General features: G+C 41.3%; 1 protein-coding gene across 7 annotated transcripts; it reads right to left on the reverse strand.

The window, feature by feature from the left end:
* Positions 1-388: 388 nt before the first annotated feature.
* On the reverse strand, positions 389-26282 carry LOC132404970 (aquaporin-3-like). Of its 7 annotated transcripts, XR_009515726.1 has the most exons (7): positions 25640-26265; positions 24323-24449; positions 20735-20872; positions 14710-14828; positions 13580-13797; positions 11906-11993; positions 619-747 (listed from the first exon to the last, which is right to left on the reverse strand). XR_009515726.1 is itself a non-coding variant. In XM_059989610.1 (6 exons), exons 1-6 carry the CDS (start codon positions 25745-25747, stop codon positions 573-575), a joined length of 843 nt encoding a protein of 280 aa, XP_059845593.1. In that variant the 5' UTR covers positions 25748-26202; the 3' UTR covers positions 389-572. The 7 variants fall into 7 exon arrangements, 6 of the variants coding, with proteins under 6 accessions (XP_059845593.1, XP_059845591.1, XP_059845592.1 ...); XM_059989610.1 differs by lacking the exon at positions 11906-11993 and having other exon boundaries at positions 389-747; positions 14740-14828; positions 20747-20872; positions 25640-26202; XM_059989608.1 differs by lacking the exon at positions 11906-11993 and having other exon boundaries at positions 389-747; positions 20747-20872; positions 25640-26196.
* Positions 26283-27536: the final 1254 nt, after the last annotated feature.

A 27536-nucleotide genomic window follows, 5' to 3' on the forward strand; every position in this document is an offset into this window, starting at 1 on the left:
CATCCAGGAGCCCCAAGTCCCAACTCCAACTGGTTCAGGAACAGTTATTACTCCTCAACCATCAGGCTCTTGAACCAGAGGGGATACCTTCACTCAGCCCAACACTGAACTGATTTCACAACCTATTTCACTTTCAAGGACTCTGCAACTTGTGTTCTTGATTGTTATTGCTTATTTATTATTATTATTATTATTATTATTATTATTATTATTATTATTATTATTATTATTCTGTGTCTTTTTCTTTTTTGTACTTGCACAATTTTGTGTCTTTTTCACATTAGTTGTCCATTTTTGTGTGCAGTTTTTCACTGATTATATTGTGTTTCTTTCTATTTACTATGAAAATGACTCAAGGTGAGATATATGTACTTTGACAAAAATGAAGTTTGAACTTCTATCTTTTAAATTTTATTCTGTGACTAATAAAATGGTTGAAGGTATATGTAACATGTGAAAAGAAATGCGATATTCGAAGAGACCATTGTAATATTCCTGGAAATAAACAACTGTAAAATTTGCTGAGGATTCTTAAAACAAATTCTTCAGAGGATACGTGCAGTGTCCATTCATCAACAGCTTCCGCCTGTTTTTAGGCTCAGGGGTTTTACGTTTTGTTCTGCTTTGATGGAGCAGCCACTTCTTGCATCAACCCGTAATCCAACAATGAACTGGTACATCAAAACACCCAAAACGGCTCCAATGATCGGGCTGACAAGTGGAATCCAAAACCAATAGCTTCCAGCGCTGAAGGTCAAAGAGGAACAATGGATCAATAACACTAAATGAGCAAACACTACCACGATACACTTCAGTTTGTTAATGTTTTAGCACAGCTATAGAAGCAATGTGACAGGTCAGCAAGTTATGTCAACAGCACTCCTAACCTTCCGATTTTCACCAGTGAGAGGAGCAAGGCCCCTTCACCCCTTCTTCCTCGGGAGGCTAAAGAAGTTCCACATGTCCCGTCAACCTGAACCTAGTTTTAATCAATGCACTATTTTGTCTGGATGAATAATGGCTTGGTATGGCAATTGCTCCGCACATGACCACAAGAAACTGAAGAGGGTGGTGGACACAGCAGATCACAGGAACTTGCCTTCCCGCTATGGACTCTGTCTGTACTGCTTGCTTACTCAGCAAACCAGCAAACATAATCAAAGACTGACATTTTGTCTCCTCTCCTCTCCTATCAGGTAGAAGATACAAAAGCCTGCAGGCACATACCAACAAGTTCAAGGACAGCTTCTCTCCCACGGTTATTAGACTCTTGAAAAGGCCTCCTGTAAAATAAGATGGACTCTTGGCCTCACAATCTATTCATTATGATCCTGCATTTACATTCACTGCACTTTTTCCACAGCATTCCCATTGTATTCTGCATTGTTATTGTTTTACCAATCCAGTTCAATGCACTGAGTAATCATTTACCTGTATAAACAGCACGCTATCATCATTGGGACATGACCTGGCATAGACAATAAGTAGAGAGTCATTAATGCTCTCAATTAAGTTCTACAGTTCCAGACCATAAGATGTCAGAGCAGAAGTAGGCCATTCGGCCTATCGAGTCTGCTCCACCATTCAATCATGGGCTGATCCAATTCTTCCAGTCATCCCCACTCCTCTGCTTTCACCCCATACCCTTTGATGCCCTGGCTAATCAAGAACCTATCATCTCTGCCTTAAATATACTCAATGACTTGGCCTCCACAGTAGCTCGTGGCAACAAATTCCACAGATTTACCACCCTCTGAAGTAATTTCTCCACATCTCAGTTCTAAAAGGACATCCTTTAATCCTGAAGTCATACCCTATTGTCCTAGAATCCCCTACCATAGGAAATAACTTTGCCATATTTAACCTGGTCAGGCCATTTAACATTTGGAATGTTTCTATGAGATCCCCCCCTCATTTTCCTGAATTCCAGGGAGTACAGCCCAAGAGCTGCCAGATGTTCCTCATACAGTAACCCTTTCATTCCTGGAATCATTCTCATGAATCTTCTCTGAACCGTCTCTAATGTCAATATATCCTTTCTAAAATAAGGAGCCCAAAACTTAACACAATACTACAAGTGTGGTCTCACGAGTGCTTTTTAGAGCCTCAACATCACATCCCTGCACTTATATTCTCTACCTCTAGAAATGAATCCCAACATTGCATTTGCCTTCTTCACAACTGAAGGTTAACCTTTAGGGTATCTTGCACAAATACTGTAGTAATTTTATGTATTGCACTGCACTGCTGCCACACAAAAAAAAACAAATTTCATGACAAATGTGAGTGATGATAAACCTGACTCTAATATGGGTCTCCATGGTGCACTGAGAGTGGAAGAGGGACCAGAGAGTGGAGGGAGGGAAGCAGAAAGCACCAGAGAGACTTTCTGTAATGATCGATAAACCAATTGTTTGGAATCAAATGACACAGCCTAGTGTCTCAGGGCTGGGTGTTTCTGCACCTGCGCCACCTCTCCTGCTTGGCACTCCTTCTCTGCCACCTGTCCCACACCCCTCCCATGGCACTCCACCCGTGTCATTCCCATCATCCCGTGCTCTAGCCAGATTTGCAAACTTGCTCTCCGCTCCACATTGACAAATACAGTAACGTGCATAAGTCATAGGCACCTTAGCTATAGTCAGTATAGGTGCCTAAGACTTTTGCACACTAATGTATGTTTACCCAACACAAGCAAAAACACATTAACTACTGCCCTAAGTTCTGTGTCAGGATATGGATCTAAAGTACACATAGTACATTTATTGGAATTTTGCCTACAACAATCTTTGTGCATGAGATAAAGCAGAATGGGGGGAGAGAGGGGCTTCCAAATAGCAGTCTGTTCCTTATGAGATGTAGATACACTTTTCAGGGCCCCAAGATGCTTATTGCTAACCTCAGCTTGCTAATACAGCAGCATGACCTTCCCAAAGAGTCAGAGATGTTTGTGACAAAGTTAAACTTTTAACAAATATTTCTTGTTCAGCCTCTTGTCAAAAACAAGATCCAGTCTTCAGTTCTTAATGTAAATTGTAAGCAGTAATCTGTTTGAAATCAAAAGGACACTTGAGCTGGCTGCTGAGAGGGATGTCAGAATCAGAATTAGGTTTATCATCACGGCATTTGTCGTGAAATTTGTTAACTTAGCAGCAGCAGTTCAATGCAATACATAATATAGAATAATAATAAAAAATAAGTAAGATAAGTAATAAGTAGGATTATCTTATAAGAAATATAAGGATGTGGTTTGCAAAGTGAAGTAACCAGGTGATTTTTCTGTCTGCATTAGTCAAAAGGGAGACAATGGGGTTATGTTAATTGGCCTGCATCAGGCAGTTACAGCCAAGTTATTTGCACCATTGCCCTCAGAGCTTTTAGACCATACTCTGTCCCAGCAAAGGTATCTGGAAAACATCACATGCAGATTATGCCAACTAATAGAAAATAGTAAATATATTAGGAAGCATATGGGATTGTTAGGAATGACAGGGGAAATGACAGAAGAAAAAACTAGAATTTATTCCTCAGACTTCAGTTCTTTGCAACGGGTGACTCATCAACTCATTTGTATTTTGGAAATGTTTTATAAATATCCTCTGAGTATTAAATGCATGTAAAGAACTATTTGTCTAAATCTAAATATGAATCATTAAGAATAAAATAAACAGTGTTTAAACTACTTTGCTAGCTGGAAGTATTTCCTTTTTGTTAGGCATGGGGGACCCACCACTCACAGAGTGAGCACTGACAGCAAGACCTTGCCACAGAGACGAGATTGTCCTTAAAGAGTAGGTGGACACAGTATCATCTCCTTCTTATGAGGGCACCTGAAGATACAGTACCTATATAGGACAGGGCTTAAAATCGTCTTTAGAGCTTATGGGCTTTGCATTCAAGAAACCCAATGCAATCACACTTGCACACTTAATTTTAAGCAGATTTGCATGAAAATGTTTAAAGGTCCATTTATTTTCAAAGTGTACACTCTGAATCACTTCTTTGGATAGCCACAAAACCAAGAAACAGAAAGAACAGCAGCACAATCATCAACATCCACCACCCCACAACCCCGCACACAAAAGAAGGAGAGAGATCAGGCAAAGAGGTCTATAGTACAAATTCATATCCAAACACAGAAAACCTGTGTAACATTCTCCAGGCACCGCGGCAGACTCTCCCTTCTTAAGTCGCAGAGCAATCCCCAGCAATCAAAAGGCAGTCTGTGGGCGCTCACCTTCCACATCCGCCTCTATTTTTCAATTTCCCTCATTGCTTTAATCGGTGAAATGGAGTTGAACATCGGCTTGTGCCCCATCCCGCAGCCTGCCTGTGCTCACCATCTCTGCCTCCCGGAATCCTCTCGGAGACTGCAGAGGGCTGGAATACCCAAACAATCTCGAAACTGCATATCACAGACTCCATCAACTTCAGGATCACATTCAAGATGAAAAGCAAACTTAAAAGTCATAAAAGAAGTGAAACATATGGTTTCACAATCCATCCAGAAGACGTTGACTGAAGAAGCGTTGTATGCAAGTGCCATCTTGACCAGAAGGTAAAAGTGTTCCAAATTAATCTCACAGATTTTTCTAAATTTTGTGTCACAAGTTAACCAACCTTGGAGAAAATTATTCAGGGTGTTAGAAGGTTAAAGAACTGCTTTATCTTGCCAGTGATATTCTGCTCTGTGGCCAGACTGCAATGCTAAAAATTACCTATCTGGAAAGTCACGTAGTTCTTGGTGACAAGAAGACCTAGTTCAATACTGATCAGTTGTAATATCATTTCCTCACTGACAATCAACACAGGCATACCTCAGGGATGCATGCTTAGCCCACTGCTCTCTCTATGTTCTCGACTGTGTGGCTAAGCACAGCTAAAACACTGCCTACAAAATTTGCAGATGACATCACTGTTGTTGGGGAAATCTCAGATGGCGACGAGGAGGTGTACAGAACTGCCGTGGATCAGTTGGTTGAGTCTCATCAGAATAACAAACTTGCACTCAACATCATTAAGACCAAGGAATTCAGTGTAGACTTCAGGAATGGGAAGGTGGGAAAACATGCACCAATCCTCATTGAGGGGTCTGCAATGGAAAGGATGAACAGCTTGCTGAGGTCAACCCATTCATAAATCGTAAAGAAGGCCCACCATCAGCTCTACTTTGTTAGGAGTTTGAGGAGATTTGGTAGGTAAACAAAGATTCTTGCAAATTGCTACCGAGGTATGGTCAAGGCCATTCTGATTGGTTTCACCACAGCCTGGTATGGAGGCTCTATTGCCCAGGATCACAAGAGGCTGCAGAAGGCTGTAAACCCAGCCAGCTTCATCATGGGCACAACCCTTAACACAACACCTTCAAAAGGCAGTGCCTCAAGAAGGCAGTATCGACCACTGAGGACCCTCACTATGCAGTACATGCTCTTTTCTCATTACTAACGTCAGGGAAGACATACAGGAACCTCAAGACCCACACACAATGATTTAAAAATAGCTTCTTCCTCACTGACATCAGATTTCTGAACAGTCCAAGAACCTGCAACCAAACATTTCCTTTTTTATTTGCACAATTTTATGTTTTTGCACTATTCTGCTGTTGACAAATTTCACTTCATATTACCCACTGAGAATGAAGCTGAGCAACACTCGCAAAACACTGGAGGGACTCAGCAGGTCAGCCAGTATCTATGGAGGGAAATAAACAGTCAACATTTTGGGCTAAGACCCTTCATCAGGACTGAACATCAGACAGTGATAAAAAAACCCGATTCTGATTCTGCGGGTGACCCAAGACCATACTCCACAGTAGCATTGAGGTGAGCTTGAGGCTATTACAGCTTCAGGGGGGTCAGAGTTCACTTCCGGCACCATCTGTAAGAAAATTCTACATTCTCCCCATGAACGTGTGGGTTTCCTCCGGGTGCTCCAGGTTCCTCCCACAGTCCCACATCCGTTGGATGAAAGTAAAAACTGACTGATAAGTTTCTCAAAAGCTCGGTCATGGGACCATTGGAATCTCTGGCACTGGAAGTGGCCATTTGACCCATAGGTCCATTCTGGCAATGATCAGGCCAAGTATCCTGCTCAACAAGCGGACAATGAAATACAGACATTTTGACAATGTTTCTGGCTTTTCATTAATATTTCACCAGCACCCCGTGTTATGTTCTGGAACTCCAGGAACTAATCAAAAGAAAAAACAGAGGAGCCAGGAAGTGTTTTGTATACTTCATTTTTCTTTAGTGAGGTGCTCACATATGATGTGGTGGCAAAACGACATATTGCTATTCACATACTTCTTACCCAAAACCCAAAATGAATTATGTAAACATCAAAGAATTATTCGAACAATATTTTTACAATATTACACAAATATTATTGAAATATTAAATACACAACACTCCTCCCTGCTTAGCTATAAACTCCAACTCGATGTATGTAGAATGCATCCCAACTCAAATATGTAACATATTGCTCTCTAGTCTGTAAAAAAGAAGGTGCTTTCAAAAATAATGAGAAGTTTCTAAATATCAAAAAGATTACTATAAAGAGCAGTAAGCAGTAAAAAAAAACAAAATCAAATCTGTAACAAAATCAGCTGGTAGATTTTTCCAAGCATCTTGGGAGAACTTGCCACAGTTCTTCTGCAAACTTTGACTGTCTCGCTTATTTCTGTCTCTCCTGGTAATCACGGATAATGTTGCTGATGTTGAGATCAGGGCTGGGTTAAGACCACACCATCTGAAATTATATAAAAAATCTAGGGTGCCTAAGACTTTTGCACAGTACTGTATGTACATTGACATGCACAGCATAGTAAATTTTAAATGGTCCCATTCTAGCTAAAAATTTAATCACTGTGGAGGCTATCTTTGTCTTGTGGGATACCATCTTTCCTGACAAGGGTGGTGATGTACCATCAATAACTCTCTGAGACGTGAAGGCGAGATATCGGCTTTTATTGACTGGAAGAAGGAGCAAACAGTAGTTGACCACCATACTACATCCTGGAGACTGAGAGGCGGGGCTCAGGCCTCAATTGCCTTTATACCGGGGTCAGTGGGAGTGGCCACAGGAGCAGTCAGCAGGGGGCATGTCCAGACAGGTATATGTAGTTCATCACAGGTGGTCACTCTGCTTAGCAGGTGAGACGTGTCTGTGAAACAATCTCAGGTTCTGGGGTCAGTTTTGTGGTGATTGTAGGAGTTGATTCTGGGACTGAAGGAAGTGCTTCTGACAGCTCTGGACACCTTTCTTCTCACAATTGACTCTGCTGTTCATTGTGTCATCTCCAGATTACATCAAACCCAATCTCCGCTGTGCAGACGAGTGGTCCAGTTCTGTCCTTGGCCTTTCCCAGTACTTACTTTTGATCACATCTGCAGTCTCTCACCAGGACTGCTTGTCCAGGCGTGAAACGTTGGAGCTCCCTTGGCTGCAGAGCCTGCAGTCTGCCTCAGCTGTTTGTTCTGCATGCTCCTTCAGAGACTGGGTTTGAGCAGATTCAAGTGTGAACACAAAGATGACCCAGGAACAGCGAAACTCATGAGTTGTTGGTTGTGGAATGTGTTGCATTACATTATGCGAGGAGGAAATTGGCGAGCATCTGGTTCCGTGTCAGTGTGGTGGGCTCTGCTGACACTGCTCACTGTGCAATCTTTAGACTCTGGACAAACCTTTCTGCCAAGCCATTTGAAGCTGTGTAGTACAGTGCAGATGTAATATGTCCTTTTCCATTCATTTCCAGGAATAACTGAATGTTCCGCACCAAATTGTGGTCCATTTTCACTGACAAAGTGTTCCGGAACACCATTCCTTGAGAAGAGACTTCTCAACATATCAGCAGTGTGCAAGGCTGTTGGGCACACTTCTGGCCAACTTGTAGCTGTATCCACCACTACCGAGAAATCTGTGCCCATTAGTGGTCTGGCAAAATCCACATGAACCCTCTGATAAGGGCAATGCAGACCATTCCCAGTGATGAAGAGTTGCTGCTCTTGGCATCTTCTGGGCATATTGTCATCCTGAACAGTGCATGGCAAGCAGTCTGATAATCTATCCAAGGCCACCAGACAAAGCTTCAAACCATTTTGACCATGCCTAGATGACCAGCATGTACCTGCTCCAACACTTTAGCTCTCAGTTCAGATTATTATTATTTATCAATACAATGCAGAGTTTGTCCTTCGAGTCACACTGCCCCAGGATCCCCACAGCCCCGGTTAACCCTAACCGAATCATGGAACAATTTACAATGATCAATTAACCTACCTGATACTCTTTGGGCTGTGAAAGGAAACCAAGCATCTGGGAGAACCCCCACAGTCTATGGGTACAGAGACTCCTTACAGAACGGTGTCAGAATTGAAATCTGAACTCCAGAACGCCGCAAGCTATAATAGCATCACACTAACTGCTACAACAAATCTCAATCCCCACTTAAGACAACCCTTGTCAAGAGCAAGTTCATCGTGGCACTGATAAAAATGGAGCAACTGGAATTTTTGCTGCACACTCCAGCCATTTTGGGCTGCCATGTAGATATTGGACAGTGTGGGGCCTTTTCTGGTTTAACTTTGGATTAGCTCTGCTGTAACAGGGAGACTTTCAATTTGAATTAGGGAGAATACAGCAAAAGGTGTGTCCTCTTTTGTAAATAGGTCAACGTCAGACGCAATCTCAATGGCTCTCCACACAGCTTTAGACCACTTGGTCACCACTACCATCTATGTCAGGATGTTGGTCATCAATATAGCTCAGCAATTAATACTATCATTCCCACAGTCCTGATTGAGAAGTTGCAGAACCTGGGCTTCTGAACCTCCCTCAGCAATTAGATCTTCAACTTCCTAACCGGAAGACCACAATCTCCGGAGTGACATATTCCAACTAGTGGAGTGGTGCCACAGCAACAACCTGGCACTCAATGTCAGTAAGACAAGAGAGCTGATTGTGGACTTCAGGAAGGGTAAGATGAAGGAACACATACCAATCCTCATAGAGGGATCGGAAGTGGAGAGAGTGAGCAGCTTCAAGTTCCTGGGTGTCAAGATCTCAGAGCATCTAACCTGGTCCCAACATATCGATGTAGTTATAAAGAAAGCAAGACAGTGGCTATACCTCATTAGGAGTTTGAAGATATTTGGCATGTCAACAAATACACTCAAAAACTTTTACCATGGAGAGCATTTTGACAGGCTCCATCACTGTCTGGTATGGGGTGGGGGGGGGGTGGTGCACAGGACTGCACAGGACTGAAAGAAGCTGCAGAAGGTTGTAAATTTAGTCAGCTCCATCTTGGGCACTAGCCTACGAAGTGCCCAGGACATCTTCGGGGAGCAGTGTCTCCGAAAGGCAGCGTCCATTATTAAGGGCCTCCAGAATCCAAGGCATGTACTTTTCTCACTGTTACCATCAGGTAGGAGGTACAGAAGCCTGAAGGTACACACTCAGCGATTCAGGAACAGCTTCTTCCCTTCTGCCAACCAATTCTTAAATGGACATTGAACCCTTGGACACTATCTCACTTTGTTAATATACAGTATTTCTGTTTTTTGCACTTTTTTTAATCTATTCAATGTACAAACTTTACTCATTATTATTGTTATTTTTTTCTCTCTGGTAGATGATGAATTGCATTGAACTGCTGCTGCTAAGTTAACAAATTTCACGTCACATGCCAGTGATAATAAACCTGATTCTGATTCTGATTCCTTTTCCTGTGGTAAGTGGGTCAATCTATGATTAGTTGTCCTCTTGAATTTGACCTTAATACACACAAAGTAGATTCTGGTTCTTTATACTCACAAAAACTGAATGCTTGCAACTTTCCCGAAGCTGTTAAACTCTCTGCCTGCTTAAAATCAAACCACTATTCACAAATAACTGCCTGATTAACGTATCAGAAGCTTCCTCAGATGTGTTGCCTACAAAAGCTGCTGTAGTCAAGCCACTGCTTTTGTCACATTCAAATTCCTCTGAGCAGCATGGTCCTTCCTTAGTCCAATATGCTTTCCAACCAGAGACACGGAAGCTGGCACTAACAACTGTTTGCCCTCTGTTGGGAAACAGTTCATGGTGTATGGACAGTTGTGGCATCATCCAGTACCTTTCTTAATCTGCTTTCAATTGACTCTATTATGGGAATGTGGCATACAAATGGTGGCTGGATCTCCAATCAGGTTGTAGTTGTCTCAGCCAAGCATGCTGCCACAATACTGGGCCAACTACACAAAAACAATACTGTTTTTTCCATGTGCAAGCCCAGTGTGGCTCATTGGTTGTTATATTTCACTGTTATGACTGCAGTTCCCACAGGAGTTACATTTTCTCCAGTGAAAGTTCTTAGCTGAATATCTGCAGGCTTCAGTTCAGTATCTTTGCCATTCAAACTCATTTTGTGGAAAGACTGAAACAGCCAATTCCATTTTAATTAATTTGCCGTTCACTTCTGATGTAGGTCAATTGTTTTCACATTGTAAATCTGAAAGCTACTCAGTCCCATGTCACTCTCATCATTATCAGATTTTTCATCAGCAGCATGCAGATTAGGCAACTTTTTGAAACTACAATTTGACTTTTTATCTTCCCTGTGCAGTCCATTTGTTCTTGTCTGCACAACATGCTCTCTGTACATTTCCTACCTTGCTGCATTTTCTGCAAGTTTCACTTTTAAACCTGCATCAGTCCAGTGCATGTGAGCCCCTGCCATAATGGTAACACAATTTGTTCAGCAAGGCAGGTTTCTGTCTCGGTGTTACAATATTGTTCATGCTCCCTTTCTGTCACAACCACGGATTCAGCAGCACAATAGATATGACAATTGCACTTGTGAATTTGAAAATGTCAGCTAATTATGACTTAATCATGATAGGATTTAACTCCATACTTGTTGTCATGGTGCTTGTTGAGACTTGGACGGAATATAGCTATGCTTCATTATCTGCATTCTGCCTTGCCCAAGAAATTGGACTGTTGAGTCAACTGACTCTGAAGACTAGCGCTTCTATTCTTAGTTGTTCTTTTTAGCCACAGTATAGGCTTTGTTTTCCATTTGAGTGTTTTAGTCAATAGCCCTGTTTGGCCTACTGTTTATTGTTTTTCATTTTCCCTTTAACATCGTTCACATTAAAGCCTGTGAAATATCGACCCATGTCTTCGGAGTCAGTTGATTCAACAGTCCAAATTCTCGGGCAAGGTGAACTAAAGAGAAAATTCACAAGCGCAATTGCTGTATCTACTGTGCTGCCGAATCCGTGGTTGTGACACTTTAATTCCTGACTGTAACTCAGTTGCATCCCTTGCTTTAGTTTCCATTGATACCGCATTTCAACTGTTCTTTTAAATGTGAGTGTGCTTCATTTAGGAGCTGCTTTTAAATGCTTCCATGTAAGATTCCACAAGCTAAAGAATCTCTTGGTACATCTTTAAGCCCAGCACTGAACTGACAATACTAAGGCAATTTCTTCAATTCAGCCATGTATACTAAAATCATTTTGCTTATGAAACCTAAAGCATTCTGCAATTAACATAGGTTTTGGTTCTAAATGTTCCTGCATTACTTTCATGATATCAGCAAAGCTCATTTCAGCTGGTTTGTTTGGAGCCGTTAAACATTTAAGCAAACTATATGCTTTCCCAATTACTACACTCAGCAACACTGGCACTCATTTTTCATTGGCTTTTTCACTTGCTTCAATATACTGCTCAATTCATTCAGTTTACATCATCCAGTTATCTGTTGTGCAATTGAACATTGTCAATCTTTCCAATGTAGCAATGTCTGCATTTTATTTATTATTATAATCACCCAGTATTCAACTTGATCATCCCTCTCCCCTTCCAAAGAAAAACATACTGAGTTTTTGTTTACTAACTTGAACGTCACTGTCTCACTTACTGAAGGAAAAAATGCTGTGCTTCAACAGGTAAGTTGTTGTCTCGGGTTCATTTTAAAACTTCCTCATCGCCATTTGTAACTCCAGAAACTAATCAAAAGAAAAACACAGGGGCCAGGATATGTTTTGTCTTAATCATTTTTCCTTAGTGAGGCCCTCACATACGACATGGTGACATGGTGTCCTATGCCTTTCACATACTTCTTACATATAACCCATAATGAATTATGTAAACAAACAAAAATGCTCAAGATATATACATACTAGTGAAATATTGAATATGTTACACCCTATGATTCTTTTTTTTGAGATACAGCACAGTAACGGGCCCTTCCAGTTCAATGAGGCCGCACCACCCACTTAGCCCCATCTGATCAGTGACTTACCAACCCATATGTACTTGGAACATGGGAAGAAAGCAGAGCACACAGAGAAGCCTATACGGTCACAGAGGAAAATGACAAATTCCATACAGACAGTGCCATGTTCTCTTATCCCTGGATATAAAACAGCCCGCTAAGCCTCACAATGCTTTATAGGTTAAGAAACCAACTTTCGAACTTCCTCCAGAACTGGAAGAGAGACGATTTTCTTGAAGAGAATCAGAGCCATGTTTAACGTTACTGTTGTATTGTGGCATTGCAATCATCATCATCATTACGTGGCGTGTCGTATGAAGTGGCCGATCATGGTCTACAGAAGTGACTTGCCATTGCTTTCTTCTGGGCGGTGTCTTTACAAGATGGGTGACCACACCCATTATCTTCAGAGATTGTCTGCCTGGCATCAGAGTCACGTAATCAGGATCATTGACATGCACCAGCTGCTCATATGAACTTCCACTATTTGCTCCCATGGCTTCGTGTGACCCTGATCAGTTGGGGGTTGGGGGGCGGGGGTAGGAACTAAACAGGTGCTATACCTTGTCCAAGCATGACCTGCAGGCTAATGGAGGGAATGAGTGCCTTACACCTCCTTTGGTAGAGATGCATCTCCACCCCACCACAGAACATTGCAAAACATAATAATAATAAAAAATACATAAATTACAATAAAAGTATACATATTTAAGTAAGTAGTACAAAAAGAGCAAGAAAAAAGTGAGGTACTGCACATGAGCAAACATGAGGAAATCTGCAGTTGCTGGAAATTCAAACAACACACACAAAATGCTGGTGGAACACAACAGGCTAGGCAGCATCTATAGGGAGAAGCGCTGTCAATGTTTCGGGCCAAGACCCTTCGTCAGAACTAATCAAAAGGAAAGATAGTAAGAGATTTGAAAGTAGTGGGGGGAGGGGGAAATGCGAAATGATCGGAGAAGACCGGAGGGGGTGGGATGAAGCTAACAGCTGGAAAGGTGATTGGCGAAAGCGATACAGAGCTGGGACGGGAAATCTCAGGAGAAAGAAAGCGGGGGGAGCACCAGAGGGAGATGCACATGAGAACAGGTTTGAAAAGGTTTATTAGTGTTTAATGGCTGAAATTGATTTTATTATGGCTATTATTTGATTATGGATTTATTGAGTATGCTGGCAAAAACTGAATCGCAGAGTTCTATATGTACCTCGATAATAAATTTACTTTGAACTTTGAAATTGGCCAAGAAAATAATAATTTTCATTAAGAAGGAATTAATAGTGTATCTACAAATAAGAAATGACAGCTGAACATACGTGAAAACTTCAGATCCCCAACCAGCAATTGCTGTGAACAAGCGAGGTCCAATATCCCTGGCAGGATTTAGTGAGTACTGGGAATTTGAACCCATGGACCAGCCGATGATCAGAACCACCAAGCCTATGGTGAAGGCTTCCAAGCCTGTCCTCACTGGGGTGTGCAAAGGATCCACAATGATAAGGATGCAAAATATGAGCACTGCAGTCCCAGCTGCCTGTAAGAAAACAAAAGAAAAGTGTTAGAATTCATCGAAGGGGTGACTGAAAGATCAATCTTCAAGGTGGTCTGCACTGCAAGTGACCAGGAAGTGGGACTTGTCCTTCAAGGCAGAGAACGACAGACATCGGCTCTTCAAGGGTTTGGAGGGAAAGTGGTAAAGAGGCCAAGATCTGGTGAATGTACAAAAGCTTGAGGGGCTGCTATTCTTGATCCTGTAATTGCTACTTTATTACATTCCCCTGAATCGCAATGACATCGCCGTCAACCTGCATGAAGGGCTGAAGGGATTATGGCCCAGACACAACAGGAGGCAGCTGGAGTGGCATGGTAGTGTAGTAGTTGGCACAGTGCTTTACAGTACCAGTGACCCGGGTTCATTTCCCATCACAGTCTGAAAGGACTTTGTACATTCTCCCCGTGATCATGTGGGTTTCCTCCGGGTGCTCTGGTTTCCTCCCACAGTCCACAGACATTGGTAGGTTAATGGTCATTGTAAATTGCCCAATGATTAGACCAGGGTTAAATCAGGGAATTGCTGGGTGGTGCAGCCGGAAGAGTGATTTGGGCCTAATCCTCGCTGAATCACAATAAATAAACAAACAAGTAAATAAATAACAGCCAGCTGGCCCACCCTGGGGAAAAGAGAACATTGCTACTGCTCCAGAACCCTACTTAGTATCTTAAAATCACTAAGAGAAAAAGGCAGGTGTTTTCTCTCCCTCAGTAACCCTCCAGAAATGGCAGGATTCCCAAAGGAAAAGCATACTCAACAAATTTAATCTTTAATTGCTCATTACATCAGCAAATTTTGTTCAAAGTTATTAGTGAGCTGCTAAAACAATCAACCTGTCCAGTGAGTTGGGCGGATGGAAAATGTGTGTTGGAACTTGTAAATTCTCTTTCTTACCTGATCAAAAATGCCAGTGATTGCACTCACATGTTCAAGTGGAAACGTGGTAAAAATCCCAGCAGTCGAGTTTGGTCCAATAACTGTCAACTGCTTATTGCCGTGGAGCCACAACTTCTCTATAATTAGAGAACAGCTATTAATTTATCTTTGAGGATCTCCCTCTTCTTTTTTGTTCCTGGACAGCAACTTGTAATGTTCTTTGGGTAAATATTACCCTTCTGAATTCATCAAAAATTATCAGAAATGCAGAACAATAGCTCTTGACATTGAAAATAAGAGTAAAATACAAATTATCTCAACAGGGCCACACGGGGATTAAGACAGCATACTTGGGAAGCAAGTAAGTTATAAATAACTGAACTTTAGCAATCTGAATTGTTATTCACACTAGAACCAGGGCGCAGGAGCAATGTATCTATTGCTGGATTGTATTTTATGCTGTGTGTTTTATTATAGGTTACGGTAATTTATCACGTGGGATGGGCCGTGGTAGAAGTGAAGAATATCATTTCACATCCACTCTTTGTCTTTATTTCAATTTAGTCTGGTTCGAGCCAGGAAGTGAACTTCGGGAATGATATTTTTGTAGATCTTTTAAATACGTTTAAATACTCATAACCCTAATTGGAATGCTGGAGTATGCTTAAATAAGATCGCTAAGACTTAGTACGGCTAACGTTGTTACTTTGTTATAGCATTAGTTTCGTTTCGTTTGATTTTGATCATTACAAGATTGTTCGTCTTTGCTGGTTTCTTAATAAAGGATCAAACGTACTTTCCTTGACTTAGGACTTAGTTATTGTGGATAGTGCATCATACAGTGCCAACCCTGGCTCAGTCTCTGAGCAATTTTGGTTTGCTTTGAAATAACCGCCATACAGTTATACTTAACTGGTGTAGCTCTGAAATCGCCATTCTACTGCAAACAGAGCTCAGAAAACACCAGGGGAATGTGCAACTACAGCAACATCTCCCATTAAGAGCAACAGAATCAGGTTTATTATCACCGACATATGTCATTGATTTTGTTATTTTGTGGAAGCAGTACTGTGCAAGATCATATATTACTGTAAGTTATGTTAGACAGTAGATAGAGCAAAAGTGGAAGCGAAGTAGTGTTCAATCTGATGCAAGACAGAAAATGATGGAGGAACTCAACAGGTCAGGCAAGATCTATGGAACAGAAGAAAGAGTCAACATTTTGGGCTAAGACCGTTCATCAGGATTGGAAAAGAAGTAGGAAGAAGCCGGAATCAGAAGGTATCCATCCCCGGGGGGTTGGAGGAGGAAGGAGTACAAGCTGGAAGGTGATAGGTAAAGCCAAGTGAGAGGGGAAGGTGGGTGGGTGGGGGAGGGGTGGAATTGAGAAGCTGGGGGGGGGGGAGTGATAAGTGGAAATGGTAAAAGACAATAGAAGACAGAATCTGATAGGGGAGGAGAGTGGACCATGGGGGAAAGGGAAGGATGAGGGACACCAGTGAGGAGAAGAGAAGAGATAAAAGGGAAGCACAGATGGGACACGGAAAATGGCAGAGTGGAGAGAAATAAGCAGAAATTAGAGAAATCTGTATTTATGCCACCAGGTTGGAGACTACCCAGATGGAATATGAGGTGCTGCTCCCCAGCCTGAGAGTGGCCTCATCATGGCAGCAGAAGAGGCCATGGACTGACACCTTGGGATGGGAGTGGGAAATAGAATTAAAATGGGTGGCCACCGGGAAATTCATCTTGTGGAGGCAAGTGGAGCGAAGGTGCTCGATGAAACAGTCCCCAGTCTACATCGGGTCTCACCAATGTGGAGGAGACCACTCTCAGATCCCTCTATACTGTCTCATCACACACTCCCAGGGTCAGGCACAAAGTGAGGCTCCTTCTACACTGTGGCTTTGGACTTTGAAGAAAAGATTGGTCCAAGACGTTGCAAAAAACTGTTGATCATCCAGCCCATACATTCTTGACGGCTTCCTGTTGTGAACACATAGTTGAAAAAATGTCCACCAGAATGATCTTCTATTAAGATTAAGGTTGCTTACAAGAATTAGAAACCTCAATCATTCATAAAGCTCCAAATTAAGAATATAAAACTGAAGAGCACTTTAAAATTGATTTTAAAAAACCTTTCACCAACATTGGGTAAACTGTAGAGCAAGGGTTCCCAACTTTTTAATGTCGTGGGCCCCTACCATGAACAGAAGGGTCCGTAAATCCCAGATCGTAAATCCCTGTTTTAAAAGAAAATAATGAAAGAACTAATGAATCAGTATTTTTTCCTAAATGTTTCTATAAATAATTGTGGGGGCAGTGTAGATCTGAGAAGCAGCACATCATGTGTGACCCAGAATTTACTGACTGAAACGTGATCTATTTGGTCATTTATCAAAATGCCACACAAGAAAACTTACTGTGAACATTGAAACCTGAGGTATTAAAAGTAAATCATCGCTGTGGACAGAGGCATGGCAGGGAAACAGAGTAAATGGGCAAGATTAGTAGGCTTTCTGCTGTAAGGATTTTTGGAGAGACATTTTGGTCTTTCATATTTTTACATGAAATGAATTGCCTCAAAAATACCCCACCATCAACAAATGGCAAACTGTGAGGAAATTAATTTGAACTTTGAATTAAAGGTGACCCTGAGATTGAGAAGATAGGCAGCAGAAGCAGCATAGCATGCATGAAAATAGACTGTTTTACAAAAACTATATGAACTGGAATTTCAGTATATTCTTGTATGACCGAACCTGCGAAATATATACCATGTACACCTAAAAATTGCCTCCACCTATCATCCCTCCTGTCTCCCAATCTACCCCCTTCCCTCCCCTCCAGCTGCCTGTAATCCTCCCCATTCCACCCCCCACCCCCATCACCACAGTTCACCAACCACCTCCTGGCCTTACTCCATTGTTCCTCACCCTCTTTATTCTGGCTTCCATCTCTACACTCAGTTCTGATGCAGTGCTTCAACCCAACTTCGACAATTTCTTGCCCATCCTTCCTCCTCAGCTCCCTCCCCCACAGACGCCACTCAAAGCACTAAATTCCTCCAGCAGATTACATGTTTCTCCTAGAAATTCACTGGCTCTGTTGCAATCTTAGAGTCATAAACTGGTATTTAGCCTCTGATAAAGAGAATGGATGCACGTTCAATGGGCGATCAACAAGTTAGGCCTGGGGTAGCATGGTGGTTACTGTTTTACTTTACAGCGCTAGTCACCATCAACTGGGGTTCAATTCCCACCACTGCCTATCAGATGTTTGTATTTTCTCTCTGTGACCGTGTGGGAAGAATGAACAGTTGATGTGCTGACCAAGACCCGTTATCACAACCCTTCATCAGGAAAAGGGTCTTGGCACAAAATGTCAACTGTCCATTCCTCTCCATAGATGCTGCCTGACATGCTGAGTTCCTCCAGCATTTTATGTGTGTTCCTTTGAATTACCAACATATGCAGAATCTCTTGTGTTGCTAATTACTTAAGGTTTGCTTCAGGAAACTTTGCAAAACTGGATTGTCATAGAAACCTACTCATCAAGATTGGGACTGGAAGGCAGCATGTGGCAGGATTACTTGGGACTCGAGAGAAGAGGAAAGCACTGTACTGGTTACTGTATCATAGCTGTGACTTTGGGAAGCACTTTTCCCATCTCAGAATCAGAGTTACTTTACTTCATTGTCACCAAACAATTGATACTAGAGCATACAATCATCACAGCGATATTTGATTCTGCACTTCGCGCTCCCTGAAATATAAATCGAAGCAAATATAATAAAAATTTAAATTATAAATCACAATTAGAAAATAGAAAAGGGAAAGTAAGGTAGTACAAGCTAGGTCCGGATATTTGGAAGGTACGGCCCAGATCCGGGTCAGGATCCGTTCAGCAGTCGTATCACAGTTGGAAAGAAGCTGTTCCCAAATCTGGCCGTATGAATCTTCATGCTCCTGAACCTTCTCCCGGAGGGAAGAGGGACAAAAAGTGTGTTGGAGGGGTGGGTCGTGTCCTTGATTATCCTGGCAACACTGCTCCGACAGCGTGCGGTGTAAAGTGAGTCCAAAGATGGAAGATTGGTTTGTGTGATGTGCTGGACTGTGTTCACGATCTTCTGCAGCTCCTTCCAGTCTTGGACAGGACAACTTCCATACCAGGTTGTGATGCACCCTGGAAGAATGCTTTCTACAGTGCATCTATAAAAATTAGTGAGGGTTTAGGGGACAGGCCAAATTTCTTCAGCTTTCTCAGGAAGTAAAGGTGCTGGTGGGCCTTCTTGGCAGTGGACTCTGCTTGGTTAGACCAAGTCAGGTCATTTGTGATATTCACCCCTAGGAACTTAAAGCTTTTGACCTGTTCCACCTGCGCACCACTGATGTAGATGGGGTTGTGCGGTCCGCTACTCATTCTGAAGTCAACAACCAATTCCTTCATCTTGCTGACATTGAGGGATAGGTTATTGTCTTTGCACCATGCCACCAGGTTCTTAATTTCCTCTCTGTACTCAGACTCATCATGACCCAAGGTATGGCCTACAATTGTGGTGTTATCAGAGAACTTATATATTGAGTTCGATGGAAACTTGGCTACACAATCATGGGTGTACAGTGAGTACAGCAGGGGGCTGAGTACACAGCCTTGTGGGGCACCGGTGCTCAGAGTGATTGTAGAGGAGAGCTTGTCCCCTATTTTTACAGCCTGGGTCCTGTCTGTGAGGAAGTTGAAGATCCAGCTGCAGATCTGAGTGCTAAGACCCAGGTTCTGGAGCTTAGGAATCAGTTTATTTGGAATGATGGTATTAAAGGCAGAGCTATAGTCAATGAAAAGGAGCCTTACATATGCGTCTTTATTCTCCAGGTGTTCTAAGGAGGAATGTAGTGCCAGAGAGATGACATCTGCCGTTGACCTGTTGCTCCGGTAGGCGAATTGCAAAGCATCAAGGTTGACCGGTAGGTTATGGTTGATGTGTGCCATAACCAATTGCTCAAATTTCATAGCAATTGACGTCAGAGCCACAGGTTGATAGTAATTCAGGCATGCCACCTTGCTTTTCTTCGGTACCGGGATTATTGTTGCCTTCTTAAAACAAGAGGGCATCTTAGACTGAAGCAGGGAGCAGTTGAAGATGTCAGCAAATACTAATATTATTGATATTAGAGTTAATATTATTGACATACAGAAAATTGTGAAATTTATGGTTTTGTGACAGTGCAATACATAATAATTTTTAAAACTATAAATTATAACAAGAATATATACTCTATATACAGTATGCTAAATAAAATAAATACGTAGTGTAAAAGTGAGAGCAATAAAAGAAAATAATAGTGAGATTATGTACATGGGTTCACACAAAGTACACTGCAGATGCTGTGGTCAAATCAAGACGTACAAAAAGCTGGATGAACTCAGCAAATGAAAGTGCTTCTTTCAACGGATGCTGCTCGACCTGCTGAGTTCATCCAGCTTTTTTGGATGTACATGGGTTCACTGTCCATTCAGGAATCTGATGGCGGAGGGGAAGAAGCTGTTCCTGAAAGACTGGGGTTTACACTAAACACTAAGGAGCAATTTCTTGGGCAATTTTACATTTTACTGTCATATTGGGTGGCAGGGTGGAGATGCGTCTCTATCAAAGGAGGTATAAGGCACTCCTTCCCTCCACTAGCCTTCAAATCACCCTTGGGCAAGGTGTAGCACCTGCCTTGCCCTTCGAGCAGGGTCATGTGAAGCCAGGGGAACAGGTAGTGGATGGTCGATTGAGCAGCCGGTGCACATCACAAATCCTAGTTATGAGATCACTGACGCCAGGTGGACAATCTGTGAAGAGTATTGATAATGGCTGGGGTCACCAGTCTTGTAACGACACTGCCCAGAAGAAGGCAATGGCAAACCACTTCTGTAGAAAAATTAGCCAAGGACAATCCTGGTCAAAGACCATGATCACCCATGTCATGCGATACGGCACATAATGATGATGATGACTGTCATACTAACTAATTTCATTTTATATATAGGAAATACTAACCATAATACAAACCAAACATTATTCCTGATCCAAGGAAGGCACCTACTGTTTGTGCCAAAAAGAAGAAGGGGAATTTTAACCAAGGCTCACAGGCAAGCAAGCACAAAGCAAAGGTCACTGCTGGGTTCAGGTGAGCTCCTGCACAAACAATAAAAAGAGATGTGAATTGTTATACAGGTAGGGAGTCAAATTGGATAATGATGAACATTATTTGCTATGATGGATTTTACCACACGTGGCAAAGTACTACAGCACTTGTTACATTACACATGACTGAGCTAACATGTGGCATCTGTGGCTGAAGCTAATAGCAGACTCAGCACTCGAGTCAAAAGTTTAATGTTCTTCCAGAGACCCAGGCATAAAAATGTAGGTTGGTCCACCGTCATCAGAAGCACCACCGTCAATACCCTTGTAGCTGCAGGTAAACTGTTCCATTGCACTGTTTTGAGAGAGAGCTGACTGATTTTCAATATCCCGTCCAACATTAAATCCTTAACCACTACTAAATTGCTAAAGAGATTGCTAAGTTATCAGTGTGTGGGAATTTGCAATAAGTGAATTGGTGGCAGCATGTCCTGCCACCAATTCATATATTTAAAGACTTTTCATTGATTGCTACATGTCCTGAGATGTCCGGATATGAACTTAAACGTGCTTTATTAATACAACTGCCTGGCCTGCTGTGTGTGTTATTGTGGATTTCCAGCAACTGTAAGAAACTCTTGTGTTTATACAAACATGCAGTATGTCCTTTAGCTTGTCTTTGAATTCAACCAATGAAGCCTGTTTGTTGACCGTGACTTAATTTAGTGGTGAGAAAGAAGAGCTGGAAATAACAAGTGTTCTTTTCAACATGTCACCACAGGCATTTGAACTGTGTATGACAAATGGTAATTATCTAACATTTGTTTCAGGAAGCTTTGTGAAATTAGATTGCCGAGGAACTTATTCTGAGGCTGGAAGTTCAAATGCAAGTTGAAGTTGGAATGGCCGTTGCAACTGGATGTGCCACCATCTTGGCGATATATGTAAGATTAATTGGAATGAGAAATCTGAAGTAAATCAGTGTTATGAAATGGATGCCTTTGGTTTATAAGGACTTACTTTAAAAAAACATTTTATGATATTTAGCACGCCATGAAACATTAACACAGGAAAAGAAAATTCTTTCACCTTCAATAACGAGCAAGAATAGATAGGTGCCATACTTATCATTACATACAGTATTGTGCAAAAGTCTTGGGCCCATATATGTAGGTAGGGTGCCTAAGACTTTTGCACAGTACTGTATTTGACAATGTGGAACAGAGAGCAAGTTTGAAAATTTGATGGAAGCAAAGGATGTTGGGAAGGTGCAGCACCGAGGGAGGGGTGTGGGATAGGAGGCAGAGGAGTGCCAGGGTGGAGGGGGCATGGGTGCAGGCACACCCATCCTCAAGACACGAGTCAAGGTCATGTGATTCCAAACAAATGATTTAATGATCATTACAGAAGGTCTCTCTGGTGCTTCTACTCTCTCTCTCTTCTCCCTTTCCCTTTTCCTAAGCATGATTCCCCTCTTCCCACCCTCAGTCCACAATAGAGACCCATATCAGAATCAGGTTTGTCATCACTTAAATACATCATGAAATTAATTTTTTGCAGCAGCGGCAGCAGTACAGTGCAATACATGAAGTTACTACAGTGCTGTGCAAAAGTCTTAAGCACCCTAACTACAGAGATCACCTACTCTCTGTTTACATCTTAGGAGGCATGCTTTTTACTGTAGAGCAGGTGCCCATTTGTCTCTGCATAGTAGACCCACGACAGAGAAAGAAGACGTTTTTCTCTTTATGTTTGTTTGCTTAATAATTTACTTTTGACTTACTGTTTAGCCTTTCTCTTAGAACATGATACTAAATCAAGATGTCAGAAAAGCCATTTCTGTCAGCAAGTTGGCTGTGGCATGTCCTATTAACAATAGGGCTGCACATAAAGGCTTATCATTGATTGTTGCTTCAGTGAAATGATAAGGTTTTAGGCATAACTCAGCTGTTTTTCACTAGAGTGCTATGTTCAAAGTTCAAGGTAAATTTATTATCAAAGTACGTATACTATATGTCACCATATACAATCCTGAGATTCATTTTATTGTGGGCATACTCAGTAATTCTATAGGATAATAACCACAACAGAATCAATGAAAGACCACCCAACTTGGATGTTTCACCAGAATGCAGAAGACAACAAACTGTACAAATGCAAAAAAAGAAATAATAATGAATAAATAAGCAATAAATAACAAAAACCTGAGATGAAGAGTCCTTGAGAATGAATCCATTGGCTGTTGGAACATTTCAATAATGGGGCAGGTGAAGTTGAGTGAAGGTATCCCTTTTGGTTCAAGTGCCTGAAGTTTGAGGGGTAATAACTGTTCCTAACCTTGGTGGTGTGAGTCCTGAGGCTCCTGTACAACCTTCTTGAGAAGGGAGCATGTCCAGGGTAGTGGGGGTTCCTGATGGTGGATGCTGCTTTCCTGCAACAGCATTTCCTGTAGATCTGCTCAATGTTGAGGAGGGCTCTACCCGTGATGAAGCATTTTATGTGCACTCGAGAGAGTAGCTTAAGATGGTGCTTCTGGTGGTGGTGTGTCACCTATATTTTTGTGCGTAGGTCTCTGCTAAGTCTTTAAGCTGTTGACTTGAGAGGTAAGTGGAGACTTTGTGGTAAAATACATTAGTAAATAATAATGCGTGGGCTGAACTCCACCGTGGTTGGTCCCAAGCTCGGCTGTGAAAGGAGGAGGGTTGGGAATGGAGCAAGCAACCCCATCCCATTAAATCCCAGAAACACCAACAGAAGCTCTGGAGACCTCAGCTCTGGGAGAGGAAGGATCTTTCAGATAGTTTACACCTGGGGACAATTTGATAGACTGGCCCAGGACAGAGGAACCTGGTGAGCTGCTGCTGGCAGCTTATTCCCCAGGAGCGGTGATGAACTTCGCAACTTGTGTGCTGCCCCCAGCACGTCCTTAGGTTGTGCTGGTTGTTAACACAAATGATGGATTTTACTGAATGTCTTGATGCAGATGCGATAAATAAATGTATCTGATTCTGAATAATGGCTCTCAGACTGTCCCGTGAGATGGAAGCAGGTCATTCCACCCACCATATTCACACCAACCTTCAATCACTCACTTAACTCTAATCCCCCTCTGCACTTAGAGAGTTGTGAGCAGTGAGTCGAAAGGCCTATGTACAGCATGGGCCAGTTGGGCCAAAGGGCCTGATTTTTTTACATGTTATTTTACAGTGTGACTGCATCGTCAACTTCTGAAAGGGCAGCCACATTTTAATAACCTCTAAATGGTGTCATAGACTTTTTGTCTTTTGACTTAATCACACTCTCAGCGGAAGTGAAGTTTCTGCACCCGATCTCTCAGTCCTTCTTTCAGAGAAGGATTGCACTTTTTGCAGATTCTCTTCCTTGTGGTAGCATTTTGACTAGGTAGAAAAGAACTACTTTTTGTGAAAACTGCACATTTGGAACATTGTGCATAAAAGTCCGAAAATCCTTCAATCCTTAATCTAAACAAAAATCACATACCTGACACTTTACTGGTTACCAATATGCCTAGAGCTACTGCAAATCCAATGGCGAAAGTTACAGACAGAAACTCAGTGTGAGTGCCACAGCTAAGTGTAAACTGAGCTATTGCTCCACAGCTAAGCATCTGCAAAGAAAAGGCACCAAGAATTAATGGATCAACGTTTACTCGGTTGTAGCTTCATGTATTACCGAAGAGAAGCAGAGGATCGATTCGGATTTTCAAAGACATCATTTGGGTAGGGGGAAACAGGGAGGGAAGCAGTTTGCCATTGTAATTTAATAACTCTAACATGATACCGCAGCATCAATCTTGCACTTTGGTTTTTAGCTATCTGTAACAAAAAGTCAAGCTCAAATCTCAGGTCAAGTCAAGTCTATTGTCATTTAACTATATAATGTATACTGTCAAACAAGACAATGTTTCTCCAAGCCAGGGTATAAAATACAGTAGTACAAATAACACACAATAGCTTATGAAAGTAAGGATTAAATCTGCAGATAAATCACGCATAAATAACACAAAATGTATTAATTAAATATTGTAAGGTAGGGAACCAATTAACAGGTAGCTGTAACGCACAAGGCAAGATTTGTCCTATAATTTAATATCCTCCTCCTCTTAAATTTAAAAGTTAAGCTTGACAAATATGTCAACATTAGATTTAAAAGCAAATAAAATAATGAGCTCTCTGTAATTGAGTGGAATAGTTATGAGTCTAATGCCAGTCTGCTGATGCCTGACCTGTGACTCCATGAACAGTGGATGTGCACCCATGTCCAGTCATATTACAGACAGTCATGGAAAAGGCTAGGGGAATTATCTGAAACCTGACATGAAGTAACCTTTGGATGTGATTACTTGTCAGGCAGCATACTTGAAGTCCTCTAGGCCTTTTTGTGTCTTTTTTAATGCCTCATAATTTGGAAATTTAGAAAGTCTAGTTAAAAAAGAAATGGAATCTTTAAATATACATGAAAACTTAAGTTGATGCATTTGTTTTACTTAAATATATTTTTTAACTGTTGAGGGAACAAATTAATTCAAAACAAGTAACTATCATACATAAAGACATAAATAACTAACAATTTTAAGACAAATAAATATTAACATAAAATTACACTTTACATACTGTATATGCAAGGAAATTGCCAGGGTAACACAGAATATTTATGCTGATTTCTTATTTTAAATTTACTTTATGAATTAACCTGCAATTATTATTTTGAATTAATCATTGTGCTGTAAATTTTTGAAACGGAAGACATCGAACTTCTCAGTAATAAATTATGGCAAAAATCGGTGGAAAAACTCACGGTATGAATGAGCGTTCCCAAACATTCAGCCAGGCACTGTTTCACCAGAATACTTCGAACTTTCAGCAGAAGGGTCACTTTCCTGAGGATCTCCTCTTGTTTCCCCATTTTTGATCAGTTTTCAGGAGAAGGAGTTGCTGATGCTTTCAGTCCGGTGCAATGTCAGTCCTTTGAGCTCTGAATGTCCCTTTAAATATGCTCAGAAAGTCATTAAAACTTCCATCAAATGCGAGTTAAAGGAAGGGTACTCAGCACGCACAAAACTCAATATCAGTTACTGCATTAAAACTGGTGTCTTGTTAGAGCATATCTTATTTTAAGTAAAACTATGCATCTTTTCCAAACAAATGAATTTATTCCCATCAAGTGTATGAAATTCTTCGCAACTTTAGCTTATAATAAATGATCAGATTTAAAATGGGGAAGCAGATCTCAAGCTCCTAATTTGGGTTCAGCTAATATTTCATTGAATTTAAATTCATTCGGCTAGATTATTGCCGTACAGCGTAGACAGGCTGTTCAGCCCCTATATCTATGCTAACCAGGGAGCACCCACCTGTATTAATCCTAACTTGCAGCACCTGCTCTAGAAACTTGGTGATGAAAAACATGGAAAGATGGAACCACTGTATTTTGACAGTCATTTCAGATTTAAGCTATAAAATTCCTACAATTCAAGTGAAATTCAAGTGCTGGACCTGCCTGAAGAGCAACAAAATGACTGTGACAATAACCACTTTTGCAGGACAGATCTTCAAGGCATGTGGACTACTAAACAGCTCAGAACCTTTTTTTTATTTAAATGGAAATAAAATATCATTCTAGACAGAATCTGTTAAATTTGCTATTGTAAAATTCAAATTATTTTTGAAAGAATGTACACCAAGAGAAGCTGCATTTGTATAGCACCTTCCTGACTGACCAAGGCACTTTCTTCTTCCTTGGGATCCTTCCCTGTTTACCTTCCCCAACTGTGGCCTAGGAGGTAGATAATAGTCAATTCTTTTTTAGAGTGCCTAGAGTGGACATGGATGTTTTGCACAGCAGAGAGAGAGTCTGGGTCTGGGACCAGAGAGCACAGCCTCAGAATAGAAGGACAGAGATGAGGAATAATTTCTTTAGCCAGAGGGTGGAGAATCTGTGGAATTGATTGCCACTGACAACTGTGGAGGCCAAGTCATTGGGTATATTTAAAGCAGTAGTTGATAGGTTCTTGATTAGTAAGGGTGCCAAAGGTTATGTGGAGAATGGGGTTGAGAAGGATAATAAACCATTCATGGTAGAGCAGACTTGATGGGAGAATTGACCTAATTCTTCTCCTTTGTCTTCTGATCTAAATGAGAAAAATTAAGCCATTTAAAAGTAACAATAACAATTTAAATTACAAAGACTAAAGGGATCTGAAAATGCATGAATAATAGCAGGACAGGTTAATAGGTCATTAAAGAAAATAAAAACAAGAACCTTTTTCTTGAAATGAAAAGAATAAGGGATATACTAAACAGATGGAGAACCATATGATTCTGTTCATCATATTATGACAGCAATGATTGTGGTGGGAAATATTTTACAACAACAGATTTACTATTGGATGTAATTTGCTGTTTCCGGAAATTGGCTTTGAAATGGTGACTGAAAGTTGACAGTGGGCTGAATATTCATTTTGAAACAACAGATGGAATCTATCCAAGAATACCAATAGAAACAGAGGTAGAAAAGGAGTGTTGCCTGATTTGTTTTCCCCTACATGGTTCATTAAATACAGGAGTAATAACACGAGATTTCAATACAGCAACTATTGCTCTAAATTTGAAACAAGGTCAGAAGTGTGATCTTGGGAGTTATGGACCTATTAGCTCAACATTAAATTACTGAAAAATAAACAGTAGTCTATTAT

Source organism: Hypanus sabinus, chromosome 14 (genome assembly GCF_030144855.1).
Source record: "Hypanus sabinus isolate sHypSab1 chromosome 14, sHypSab1.hap1, whole genome shotgun sequence".
NCBI classification, from domain to species: Eukaryota; Metazoa; Chordata; class Chondrichthyes; order Myliobatiformes; family Dasyatidae; genus Hypanus; species Hypanus sabinus.